The sequence below is a fragment of the Rhincodon typus genome, chromosome 19 (assembly GCF_021869965.1).
Source record: "Rhincodon typus isolate 14 chromosome 19, sRhiTyp1.1, whole genome shotgun sequence".
Lineage (NCBI taxonomy): Eukaryota > Metazoa > Chordata > Chondrichthyes > Orectolobiformes > Rhincodontidae > Rhincodon > Rhincodon typus.
The window spans coordinates 435,689-449,076 of record NC_063350.1 but is presented as its reverse complement, the minus strand read 5'-3'; the positions used below and the strand labels follow the sequence as shown (position 1 = coordinate 449,076).

General features: G+C 44.4%; 1 protein-coding gene across 1 annotated transcript in view; it reads right to left on the bottom strand.

Moving 5' to 3' along the window:
- Positions 1 to 5,890, bottom strand: part of LOC109920094 (short transient receptor potential channel 4-associated protein) — a 119,270-nt gene extending 113,380 nt beyond the window's left edge. Inside the window, exons 1-2 of the mRNA XM_048608494.1 lie at positions 5,875 to 5,890; positions 5,674 to 5,843 (exon numbers count right to left, since the gene is read on the bottom strand). Of these exons, the coding sequence (XP_048464451.1) occupies positions 5,674 to 5,843; positions 5,875 to 5,890 (186 nt within the window). The remainder of the gene's footprint in view (positions 1 to 5,673; positions 5,844 to 5,874) is intronic.
- Positions 5,891 to 13,388: the final 7,498 nt, after the last annotated feature.

Here is a 13,388-nt window from a genome sequence, read left to right as displayed (position 1 = left end):
CGAATCAGTTCCAGTAAGGGTCACATATATGATTACTGGAATGAAGGATATAGTTTATGATGAAAGGTTAAGCAGGTAGGGCCTACCTCAAAAAAGGTTAAATCATAAGATAAAAGCCCATGATGTTAGAGGTAATATATTGGTATGGATAGAGAATTGGCTCATGGGCAGGAAACAGTGAGTGGCGATTAGGAACTCTCTCAGGTTGGCAACCCATGACCACCAGTTTCACAAGGTTCAATTCAGGGATCGCAACTGTTTACAAAATACATTAATGATTTGGAGGAAGGAAATGAATGTGCTTTAGCCAAATTGCAGACTATACTAAAATAGTTAGAAAGGCAGGGTGAGAGACAGAGGGAGGGTGTTTTTCCAGAATGGAGACCAGTGACTAGTGGTGTTCCACAGGGACCAGTCTTAGGTCCTCTGTTGTTTGTATATATATAAAAATGGTCTGGAGGAAAACGCGAGTGGTCTGACTACTAAGTTTGCAGATAACACAAAGACTGGCGGAGATGCTGATTGTGTTGACAATTGTGAAAGGGATAAAACAGGATATACATAAATTGGTGACTTGGGCACAGAAGTGGCAAGTTGAGTTTAATCCAAGCAAATGTGAGGTGATGCATTTTGGAGGATAAAATTTAGGTGCGACTCTCACTGTAAATGGCAGAACGCTTAGGAACATTGACATACAGACAGATCTGGGCATGCAAGTCCACAGTTCCTTAAATGCGGCAATACAGGCGGCCAAGGTGATTAAGAAGGCATATGGCACGCTTGCGTTCATCGGCTGGGGCATGAAGTACAAGAGTTGACAAACCACATGGCGGCTATACAAAATCCTTGTTAGGCTGCATTTGGGAGTAGTGTGCGCAGTTTTGGTCACCATGTTACCAGAAGGATGTGGAAGCTTTTGAGAGCAGAGAAAGTTCACCAGGATGTTGCCTGGTTTCAAGGACATTGACTGGGAGGAAAAGTTAAAAAGACTAGGATTGTTTTCACTGGAAATATCGCAGCTGACAGGAGAACTAATAGAAGTCTAAAAATTATGAGAGGCTTAGATAGGGTGGATAGTCAAAGGCTTTTTCCCAGGGTTGAAGTTTCAATTACAAGGGGCACAGGTTCAAGGCAGAGAGGGGGAAAAGTTTAAGGGGGATGTGCGAGGGAAGTTTTTCATGCAGAGAGTGGTAGGAATCTGGAACACACTACCAGAAGAGGTAGTGGAAACAGGCACATTAGCGATATTTAATAGGCATCAGAAATAGGGAAAGAATAGAGGGATATGGACTGAATAAGGGCAAGTGGTTTGTTTTTTAGTTTAGTTAGGGCGTGATGATCAGCACAGGCTTGGAGGGCCGGAGGGCCGAAGGGCCTGTTCCCATGCTCTACTTCTCTTTTGTTCTTTTGAATACTTAGTTTCCAAAGAGATCTTGATAGATTAAGTGGCAAATGAAGTTATAATTGGGAAAATGTGAAGTTGTTCATTTTTGAAGGATGACCAGAACAGATTATCTAAATGGAGAGAAACTACTAAGAGGGACTCGAGTGTACTTGCATATGAAATTCAGAAAGCTAGCACAGAACTGCAGTGGGTAATCAGAAGCCTAACGGAATGTTCAGAGTTATTACAGAATCAGTGTTATTGTAGTGCAGAAGGTGGTCATTCAGCCCATCATGCCTGCACCATTAGCCGGTGACGTCCTGCCTCTTCCCATTGACCAATGCATACACATCAAAAAGAAAATCTAATCTCTTGAATACCTCGACAACGTTCCACCATGTTTTCAAGCAGTGCATTCTAACTATGCTCTGTGTAAAAAAGTTTCTCACAACACCCTTTATGATTTGGAAATCATTTTAATACCATTTCAAGAGAGCTGAACTTGAAGAGTAGGGAAGTCTTACAGCAACTTTACAAGGTGCTCATGAGACCACATCTGGAGTACTGAGAAGTTTCAGCCCCCTTATTTAAGGGATGATATCACTTTGCCTGAAACAGTTCAGAGAAAATTCGTGAGGATGATCTCTAGTATGGAGGGCCTGCCTTATGAGCAAAGGCTAAACAGGTTGGAACTCAAGTTCAGAAGAATGAGAGGTGATCTCATTGAAAAATATAGGATGCTTAAGGGATTTAACTGGGTAAAACATGTCCCCTCATTTGACAGCCTAGAACCAGAGGGAAGAGTTTCAGAATAAAGAAGCACTAATTTAAATATGAAGACAACAAATTTCTTGAGGGTTAAGATTCTTTGGTACTGCTTACCACAAAAATGTGGGGGTATAGACCTTGTGTATATTCAAGGTTGAGTCAGATAGATTCTTGATCCGTAGCGGGAAATCAAGGGTAACAGGAAAAGGGCAGGAAAGTGCCAACAGCAGCAGAGTATGGAAAACGTCCAGAGCCTGCAGTCAGAGAGCATCTTTTTCTCTCTCTTCCCCCCCACACGCAAATTAGAAATTTTAACATGGACAGTGAAAAGTGTGTTAAAATAAATCACATTTTTCAGATATAAGTGAAAGCTGCTGTGAATTACTTTTATCCTAGGTAGCAGATAGTCAGGTCATTTTGGTGATCTCACTGGGATTGCATCCATATAGTGACGATTTGTGTAACAGTGGGCATGATTAGTGGCACACTGCTCTCGGTTAAGTCAAGATGGCAGGAAGAAAAGCCATTGTTGGAGTTGATTGAGAGACAATTAGATTGGCAAATGTGGAATTGGGCAAGACCGGCCCCTAAGTTATACACTCTCAAAGCCACTGGGTACAGCTGATCTCACCGACCATGCCGACGCTGACTAAGGATGAGAAAGAAATAGTTTACCAAATTAGTTGAGACTTTGTTTACTGCTACTGAAATTATGTGTCAGGGTTAAACCGATGGGAGTAGTTAAAATACAGGTCTGTAATAAATATCTACATGAATGCAAAAAGGAGATAGGAACATCACTACAGGAATAAGCCATTCAGCTCCTCAAGCCTGTTGTACCAATGATATCATGGCTGATCTGTGGCTGAAGTCCATATACTTCCCTTTGGTCCATACCCCTTAATACCGTTGTTTAACAAAAATGTATCTCTCCGAGAGAGAAAATTAACAACTGATCCAGCATCTACTGCCATTTGAGAAAGAGAGTTCCAAATATCAACCTTCCTTTGTATAGAAGTGCTTCCTAACATCTCTCGTGAACAGTTTGGCCCTATGTTTCAGGCCATGGCCCCTCGTTCTGGAACGCCCAACCAGTGAAAATAGTTTATAATCTACCCTGTTTTCTTCCTATTAGTAGTTTACAATAAGGGCAGTCTGAAGAAATTTCCATTTGTCTCAGACAAAATACTGCACAGCCAATTCAATGAATCAGAGAATTGCATATCACAAACAGACACTCTCCTTGGGGCCCTGCACTCCAATTAGAAGCAACACTGGCATGCTGGTAAACTGAGTCCACCGGTCAGTCATAACCTTTCCTGGCTGCTCCAGGTTTCAGCTTTCTTAATATAGCCTACGGAATTAAGTTTGCATCAATTGCCTTTTAAAAGACCCTACGGAATCTGACTAAATGATCATTGCATATACTGAATAGTGTTCAAGACTTTATCATGTGTGAAATAATTTGCAAAGGGAATTGGATAAACATTTGAATAAGAAAATAATACAGGGTTTTCAAAAGAACTAGCACAGAAAAAAAAATGGGATGAATGCTGGGAATTGGGGAGATGGTGTCATGGATGTAATGTCACTTAACTTGTAACCTAGACTCCAAGCTAATGTAATGCGATGGCTGGGTTCAAATCCCACCACATCAGCGGAATTGATTGATTGATTGTCACGTGTACCGAAAGTGAAAAGCTTTGTTTACAACGGTACAGGCAGATCATAATAAGCAAAGGATGCACAGATCAAAAAAGATTTAGATAGAGACATACAGGTTACATTGCACAGAGCGTGCACGAGGACAGATCAGCGTTACTCGAGGCTAGACAGTCCATTCATCAGTCCGATAACAGCCGGGAAGGAGCTGTTCCTGAACCTGCTGGTGCGTACATTCAGGCTTCTGTATCTTCTGCCTGATGGAAGAGGTTGTAGGAGGTCATTACTGGGGTGTGAAGGGTCTTTGATGTTGGCAGCGAGCCATATAAATAGAGTCCATGGATAGACAGTTGGCTTCCGTGATGGTCTGGGCTGTACACACCACATTCTGTAGTTTCCTACAGTTCTGGGCAGAGCAGTTGCCGTACCAGGCCATTATGGACCCAGACAGTATGCTTTCAACAGTGCATCTGTAGAAATTGGGGAAGGACCTTTTGGACATGCTATATTTCTTGAGCTGCCTGAGGAAGAGGAGGTTTGTTGTGCCTTCTTGACTGTCGTATTTGCATGGGAAATCCAGGACAGGTCATTGGTTATCGTCACTCCGAGGAACTTGATGCTCTTCACTCTCTCAACCTCAGTTCTGTGATACAGATAGGGGGGGGGGGGGGCAAGTGCGCTCCTTTTTTCTTTCTGAAGTCAACGATCACTTCTTTAGTTTTGCTGACATCAAGAGACAGTTTGTTTTCATTGCACCATGTCACCAAGCCCTCTATCTCCCTACTGTAGTTTGACTCATCATTGTTAGGTATCTGTCCCACTACAGTGGTGTTATTCATGAACTTGTAGATAGCGTTCATTCAGATTTTGGCAACACAGTCGTAGGCGTACAGGGAGTACAGTAGGAGGACTGAGGACAGATCCTTGGGGAGTTCCAGTGTTGAGCGTTATTGTGGAAGAGGTGCAGTTACCTATCTTCACTGATTGCGGCCTATGGGTCAGAAAGCCGAGGATCCAGTTGCAGAGAACAGACCGAAACAATGATCACAGAGTTTTGAGATCAGTCTGGAAAATATAGTGGTGTGGAAGGCAGCGCTGTAGACAAGGAGCCTGACGTAGGTGTTTTTGATGTCCAGATGTTCTGGGGATGAATGCAAGACTAGGGATATGGCATCCTTTGTGGACTAGTTATGTCAATAGGCAAATTATAGAGGATCGAGGCAGAGTGGGAGACTGGCACTGATGTGGAATCAAGCTCATCTCAGTAAAGGCACCCATAAAACTGCTCATTATCAGACAATCCCACTTGGTTCACTAATGTCCTTTCAGGATATAAATTTGGTCTGGGACCAGAATATAAATACCTAGTCTGTCCTATACATGACTCACAACCACCCTCATCATCCAAAAAGCTCAAAATGGAATAAAAGATGGACAGCCTTGCCAGCAACAGTCACATTCCATGAAAGAACAAAATGATTGGCCAAGTAAAGGTGCGAAAATATAGTTGGATTATAAAAGCTAGTCTAAATACCTTGAGGTACGACAACGTAGTTCTTGTATTCTCCACCGATAACCTATCATGGCAGGCTGAGCTGGAAGTCAGGTTCAAACCTTAAAGCCAAAGAGTTTTGTCAAAGTTGAACCCGGAGTGAATCATCGGGTCTATATCCTCCCTAAACCCAGTGATGTACTTCCCAGCTTCCAAATACCCTTTGGGAGAAAACGCGGCCTCGTCGGCCTCCCCTCCCAGAATCAGGCCCGGTCAGGCCGCTGCTCATGGAGGCCCGAGCTCCACAGCCTTTCCCATAAGCTTGAGCAGGGCTGGGTCTGGCTACTCACTTACTCCCCGGACTTACCTGTGACACCCTGGTTGGTCCGTGCCCGGTGTAACGGCCGTGCTGAAGGCGGGGGACGATGTTCTGAGCTCGGACAGAACGAGATGCGATACACCGAACCTCCGGGGGACCGGCTGCGGCCGCCATTTCCCTCACAACCGACTGTAAACGCCCCGCCCCATTCACTGCTCCTATTGGTCCACAGCTAACCCACACGCTTACCTTCCGCTCCTCCCATTGGCCCAGGCTCAGCACGCGTCCGCCGTTCCCATTGGTCCGGGATCAGACAGCCAGGGCTACTTCCGCTGTTGCCATTAGCCTGACAGTGGGCAGTTTGTTAAAGCCCTGTTCCCATTCATGATCCAATTGTACCCATCATCCACAACACCATAAAATACAGGAGTAATATTAGGCCATTCAGCTCATAGAGTTTGCTCTGCTACTTGGTCATGGCTGATAAACCCCATTCGTCTGCCTTCTCCCTATAACCTTTGACCCCCTTATTAATCATAGAATCCCTACATCGTGGAAAGAGGCCATTCGGCCCAACAACTCCGCACCGACCCTCTGAAAGGCAGCCCACCCAGACCCAACCCCTACTCTATCCCTGTAATCCTGCATTTTCCATGGCTAATACACCTAACTTATACAGCCCTGAACATTATGGGCAATTTAACATGGCCAGTCCGCCCTAATCTGCACATCTTTGGATTGTGGGCCGAAACCGGACCACCCAGCAGAAACCTATGCAAACACAGGGAGAACGCACAAACTCCACACAAGCAGTCACCTGAGTTGGAATTGAACCCGGTCCCTGGCACTATGAGGCAGCAGTGTTCACCAGTGAGCCACCGTGCTGCCCCAAGTACTTATCTATCTCTGTCTTAAAGACACTCAATGACTCGGCCTCCTCAGTCTACTGCTGAAATGAGTTCCACAGGTTAATCACTCTCTGGCTGAAGAAATTCCACCTCTCAGTTCCAAAGGGTCATCCCTTCACTTGGGGCTGTGCCTTTGGGTCTTAGTCTCTCCTACCAGTGGAAGCATCTCTCCACATCCAATCTATCCAAGCCTCTCAGTATTTTATAAGTTTCAAGGAGATACCCCCTCATCCTTCTAAACGCCATTGAGTACAAAGCCAGAATCCTCAACCTCTCCCTATTTGACAAGGCCTTCATCTCCAGGGTTGTTATGGCTGTAGGCTGTCTCTGGAGCCCTTCCAAGGCCAGCTTTTTTTTCCTTTATTAATTCAGGAGATGATGGTATTGCTGGCTAGGCAGCATTTATCGCCTATCCCTAATTGGCCAATGGGCAGTTAAGAGTCAACCACATTACAGTGGGTCTGGAGTCACATGGAGGCCAGACCAGGTAATGATGGCAGATTTCCTTCTCTCAAGGACATTAGTGAACCAAAAGGGTTTTTCCCAACAATGGACAATGGATTCACGGTTATCATTAGACTCTTAATTCTAGTTATTTATTGAATTCAAATTTCACCATCTGCCGTAGAGGTTATCTAGGTCTCTGGATTAACAGTCCAGCGATAATACCAGTAGACTATTTCCTCCCCCTGCTCACAGTATTCCAAATGCTGTCTGACTAGTACCTTATACAGCCTCAGCAGTACATCTCTGCTCTTGTAGTCTAATCCTCTTGAAATGAATACTAACATTACATTTGCCTTCCCAATAGCCAACTGAACCTGCATGGTAACCTTATGAGAATCCTGGATCCAGACTCCAAAATCCCTCTGCACTTCAGATTTCTGGAGCCTTTCCCCATTCAGAAAATAGTCGATGTGTTTTCTTCCTATCAAAGTGCAGAACCTCACACCCTTATTGACTTTTAAGCCATCTCTGCTGGCTTTCAAAGGCTTCTCAATCTTCTGGCTTCCCACCAATTTTCACCACATTGTACTTTGATCCCAAACTTGATCCTAAACCTGGTTCATCTCCTAATTATTAACCTGATCCCAATTCTCTTTAATCCACAATACATGTTATTTCTTCAAAGAACTCCCAATACTTTGGTTAGCCGTTATTACACAGAGCCATGTTGAATACCTGATTCCCTTGAACTTTTCTAAGTGCCCTGCTATAGTGTCTTTAGTAATAGTTTTCAACATTTCCCTGCATTAGATTGAAGCTAACTGGCTTATAGTTTCCTCCTTTCTATCTATCTCTTTTTTTGAATACATCTTCCCCAGATGTAGTGAATTTTGAAAAATTAAAACCAGACACCTACTAGCCACTTTTTAAGACTCTAAATTGAAGTTCATCAGGCCCTGTCGTCATGTGATGCCACAAATTCAACAATTTGCTCCAGGCCACTTCTCTGGTAATAATAATCTTCCTGAGTTGCTCTGTCCCTTACATTTTCTGATTTACAGTTGTTTTTAGGATGTCAAATGAATAGTCTTTGGTGAAAACTGATGTAATATTCCTGTTCAATTCATCTTCCATTCCTTCATTTTCCATTTGCTAAACCTGCCTTTTTACTTTTTGGGGTTTTTTTTGTGGACTGAAATGGGAAATTAACTGTTTTTAAAAGCTAAGAATTGTTGAAGGATTATTATCTGGAAACAAATAAACTGATAGTCATTGTAAGTGTTACCTGTTGGGAGCTGTTTACAGACCACCTATGGCCAAGGGTATGTTTAAAGGAAAGGACTGCTCTATGGACCAGTGAGGAGTTGCCAATGACAACAAAAACATGATTGGTTTCTGGGTAGCTGAACAGCTCATGGCAGTTTACTTTTCCTTCAGCAGTCGCAATCTATGATTTAAATTAATAAGCCAGAAACCTGTATGAGTGTGAACCCTATGTCTCCTGTAACGAGTGAAAGCATCCAGAGAAGAAAGATCAAGAAGCAACATTCTGATCAGCACAAGAATTATCTCAGCAAGTCCTGTGACAGGAACCACTGAACTGCTTTCTTAGTCTTTATTTCCACCCATAACATCCACTTCTTTCTGTCTGTGTCTGTCTGCATATATGGGTAAGCTGGCATTTATATGGGTTTTAATAATGTTTTAATCAGCACAGTTATATGCTGATGGCTCATAACTGTTTATCTGTAGTTAGAATCTAGAATAGTAATTTTTGTTAAGTACAGAAATCTGGTCTGTGCTTTCTGTCAACCTGGGTGTAAAAGAAAGGTAAGTTAGGGAAATATGCATGCTTTCTACCATCTCTAAAATCTTTGTGATGACTTCAGGAAATGCAGGGCATGATTTTCAGCGTGCTACCCCAGGATGGCATAACACATTATTAATTGCCCAGATACACTCCCTGTAGGATCAATACTTACTTTGTTAACTCTTTCCCAGTTTAAATATCTATGGAAACTCATGTTGCCATGGTGGTTAATTCCTATTGACTAGAATCTTCATTTACATCAAACATCAGCTGGAGAATCCCACTCATAATTCACATTGAGAGCATTTTGTTGTATCTTTGCTGGTGTGTCATATGCACTACCAGTGGACTTAACTTCAAAAGGATAAAGAAAAGTTGATTGAATGGGTGAACATTTACAGACAAAATGTGCAGAGAAACGCAAAGTGATCCATTTTGGTAGGAAGACCCTGGAGAATATTAGAAAATGATACAATTCTAAAAGGGTGCCTATGTTGTTCAAATGCAAAAAGATCTGGACAATATCTAGACGTGGGCTGACAATTGGCAAGTATCACTTGAATAGAATTCCTACAGTGTGTAAATGAGCCATTCAGCCCAACAAGTCCACACTAACTCTGCGAAGACCATCACACCCAGACTCGCTCTGTACCCTATCCCTGTAACCCTTGCATTTCCCACAGCTGATCCCCCTAACTACATATTCCTGGACATTATAGCATAGCCAATTCACCTAACCTGCACATCTTTGGACTGTGGGAGGAAACCAGAGCACCTGGAAGAAACCTACGCAGACACGGGGAGAATGTGCAAACTCCACACAGACAGTCACCCAAGGCTAGAATTCGACCCAGGTCCCTGGTGCTGTGAGGCAGCAGTGCTAATCATTGTGCCACTCTTACTGAATCCACCAGTACCAACATCCTGGGAGTTACCATTGACCAGAAACTCAACTGGACTCACCACATAAACACTGGCTACAAGAGCAGGTCAGAGGCTAGGAATACTGCAGCAAGTAACTCACCTCCTAACTCCCCAGAACTTGTCCAACATTTACAAGGCATAATTTGGGAGTGAGATGAATACTCCCCACTTGCCTGGATGGGTGTAGCTCCAACAACACTCAAGCAACTTACATATCTAGGACAAAACAGCCCACTTGATTGGCACCATGTCCACAAGCATCCACTCCCTCCACCATTGACGCTCCCTTGTCCTTCCAGATGCAAGGTAAGCTGTTTCTTCAGTGTCACTGGGTCAAACACCTAGAATTCCCCTCAAACGGCATTGTGGAGTCAACCCACAGCACATGAACTACAGCAGTTCAAGAAGGCTGCTCAACATCACCTTCTCAAGGGTGACCAGGGACAGGCAATAAATGCTGATGCCAGTGATCCCCATGTCCCATGAATGAATGAAAGAAAAGTAAAGGACCCTGGGCTTAATAATAGATAAATTGTTGAAAATATCTGGCAGGTTGAGGCAGTAGGTAAAATCCTGGCACATCCAACGATTTATGAATAAGGGCATAGACCATGCAAGCAAGGCAGTTGTAATTTGTTTGCAAAAAACACAGGTCCAACCGGGCGACTCAACGGTTAATCGAAAAAAAAAATTGCTGGGGAATCTAGGCAGGTCTGGCAGCATCTGTGCAGAGAAAACAAAGTTAATGTTGGAGTCCGATGACCCTTCTTCAGAACTGATGGTAGCCAGGAAAAAATAGTATTTATCAAGATGACAGGGGGTCAGGGCAGGAGTGAGCCAAGAGATGGAGATGGATATCAAGACAGAGAGATAGAAATAGAGGGAAAAGTTAGACAGACAGACGGATTATTAATAGTAAGTGAGGGAAGAAGAAAAGCTAGCTTAGTGATAATGGGGACTATGAGTGCGTGAGAATGGGTTGGCTGTGCTGAAAGCAACCCATGTCATGATAGGTCCTGGGGTGTGGGGGTGGGTAAAAGACATGGAAGGAGGTGTAGCAGGCTCTCAAATTATTGAACTCGGTATTGACTCCTGAAGGCTGCACTGTCCCCAAATGGAAAATGTGATGCTGTTTCTGCAGCTTGTGCTGAGCCCCATTGGAGAACTGCAGCAGGCCAGAGAAAGAAAGGTTGGCCAGGGAACACAATGGTGTGTTGAAGTGGCAGGCAACTGCAAACTTGGGGCCATTTTTATCGACAGAATGTAGGATTGATTGAAGACATTGGGACTTGTTCTCCTTGGAGAGAAAAATGCTGAAAGAAAATTTGATAAGGGCTTTCAAAATCATGAGTGCGCTTGATAACATATAGAGGGAGAAAACCCCTGCTCAGAAAACAATGAGGCCAATGAAATAACTCCACAGAGGCAAGTATTCCATCACCAAGTTACCCTTTATTTACATGAGGAACATTCTTGACAGTGATCCAGCTCCCTAGAGCCAGCTCTCAGGATGAGCAAGGTATCTGACACTTCTCTACTTATCTGTCAGCCAGGGCTGCCTGATTGGACCAGATTAACAGGCCCAATTAGGGAATTCATATTCTATGAGGTCCACCTGGCTGACCTCATTACAATCACTATAGGCATAAATTTAAACTGATGTACCAAAGAAACAAGGGTGAAGTGAGAAACAAAGTATTTCACGTAATGAGTTGTTTTGGATATGGAATGCACTGCTTGGAAATGTGGTGGAAGTAGGTTCAATGGAGGCACTAATGATGGTATTGAACGATTATTTGGATAGAAATAGTACGCATGGGTATGGGGGAAAGGCAGGAGATTGGCGTGAAATAATGATGCTTGAAGAGCTGGTGCTGGCATGATGGGCGAAATGACCTCCTTTTGCACCTTAACAAATCTGTGATTCCAATTACCAAGTCTCAGGGTCTGGAATTCCCACCTGAAACATCGCTTTCTTCCTTTTAAAATGTTCCTTAAAGCCTGATGTACTAATGAAGGGTGAGCAGTGAGGAGAATGCAGAGATGTTGCAGTGTGATTTGGACAGGCTGAGTAAGTGGGCAGATGAATGGCAGATGCACTATAATGTGGATAAGTGTGAGGTTATCCACTTTGGTAGCAAAAAAGAGGAAGGCAGATTAATGTTTAATTGGCTGTAAATTGAGAGAGGGAAATGTTCAATGCCACCTGGGTGTCATCATACACTAGTTCCTGAAAGTGTGCAAATGCAGCAGGCAATAAAGAAGGCACACTGTGTGTTGGCCTTTATAGCGAGAGGATTTGAGTACAGGAACATGGATGTCATGACGCAATTATACAGGACAATGATGAGACCACATCTGGAATAAAAACCAAAAGAACTGCGGATGCTGAGCTTTTCCAGCAACTTTGTTTTTATTCCACATCTGGAATATTGTGTGCAGTTTTGGTCACCTTATCTGAGGAAAGATGCTTTTGCTTTAGATGGATCGCAGCAAAGGTTTATCAAATTGATACCTGGAATGGCAGGACTGATGTATGAGGAGAGATTGAGTCAGTTAGGATTCACTGGAGTTTTGAAGAATGAGGGGGGTCTCAGAGAAACATATCAAATTCTAACAGGGCCAGACAGGTTAGATGCAGGAAGAATGTTCCCAATGGTGGGGTAGTCCACAACCAGGGGTCACAGTTTAAGGGTAAGTGGCAAACCATTTAGGACTGAGATGAGGAGAAATTTCTTCATGCAGAGAGTGGTGAGCTTCTGGAAATCACTACCACAGAAATGGTTGAGGTTAAAACATTGTGTTTTCAAAAAGCTACTGTGACGAAAAGATTCAAGGGATGGGGGGAGTGGGTGGCCTTAGGGTATTGAGCTGGATGATCAACCATGATCATATTGAATGACGGAGCAGGTTTGAGGGGACCAATGGCCTCCTCCTGTTCCTATCTTCTGTGTTTCAGTGAAAGGTCAGTGCCCTGAAACATTCAATCTGCTTGATCCACGGGCTGCTACCGAATGTTCCCTCATTTGAGATTTGTTATTACTTTAAAATATTTATTTGGTCAGCTGGGGTTCGGTCTGAGAGTTTGTCAATGTCCCTGTGAAACACTTCCGGACCTCATTCTTCTGCGCGTGAGAGCGCTATGAAAACGTAAGTTGTTGTTGTGACGGGGCGGGACAGCGAGAATCGCGCATGCGCCAAAACGGAGGCCCACCCCACCCGCAATAAACCCGCCAGAGCGCGCGCGCATTGCTGTGGCAACGGGGCAAGGCCTAATCCCGGGGGGGGGGGCAGGCGGTCAGTCGGTCAGTCAGACAGACAGACAGACAGCCCCGGGGGTGGGGGGTTTGTGGAGGGGAATGGCGCTGGTGCTCCTGCAGCTCGGACAGTGCGGGAACCAGGTGGGCCAAGAGCTGCTCGAGCTGGTCAGCCAGGATGGCCGGAGTGACCAGGGCCGGAGTGACCGGGGCCGCGCTGACACTTACCGAGCCATGTCACTGGAGCGCTTCTTTCGGCAGGAGGCTGGGGCTAACGGTGAGGGGCATTCCCGAAGCTTCTTTCACCCACTCTCTACCCCACCTCCCCCCGCCTCCGGCCCCGATCCTTCACCCTTAATCCCCCCCCTCCCCGACCTTTCACCCTTAATCCCCCCCCGACCTTTCACCCTTAATCCA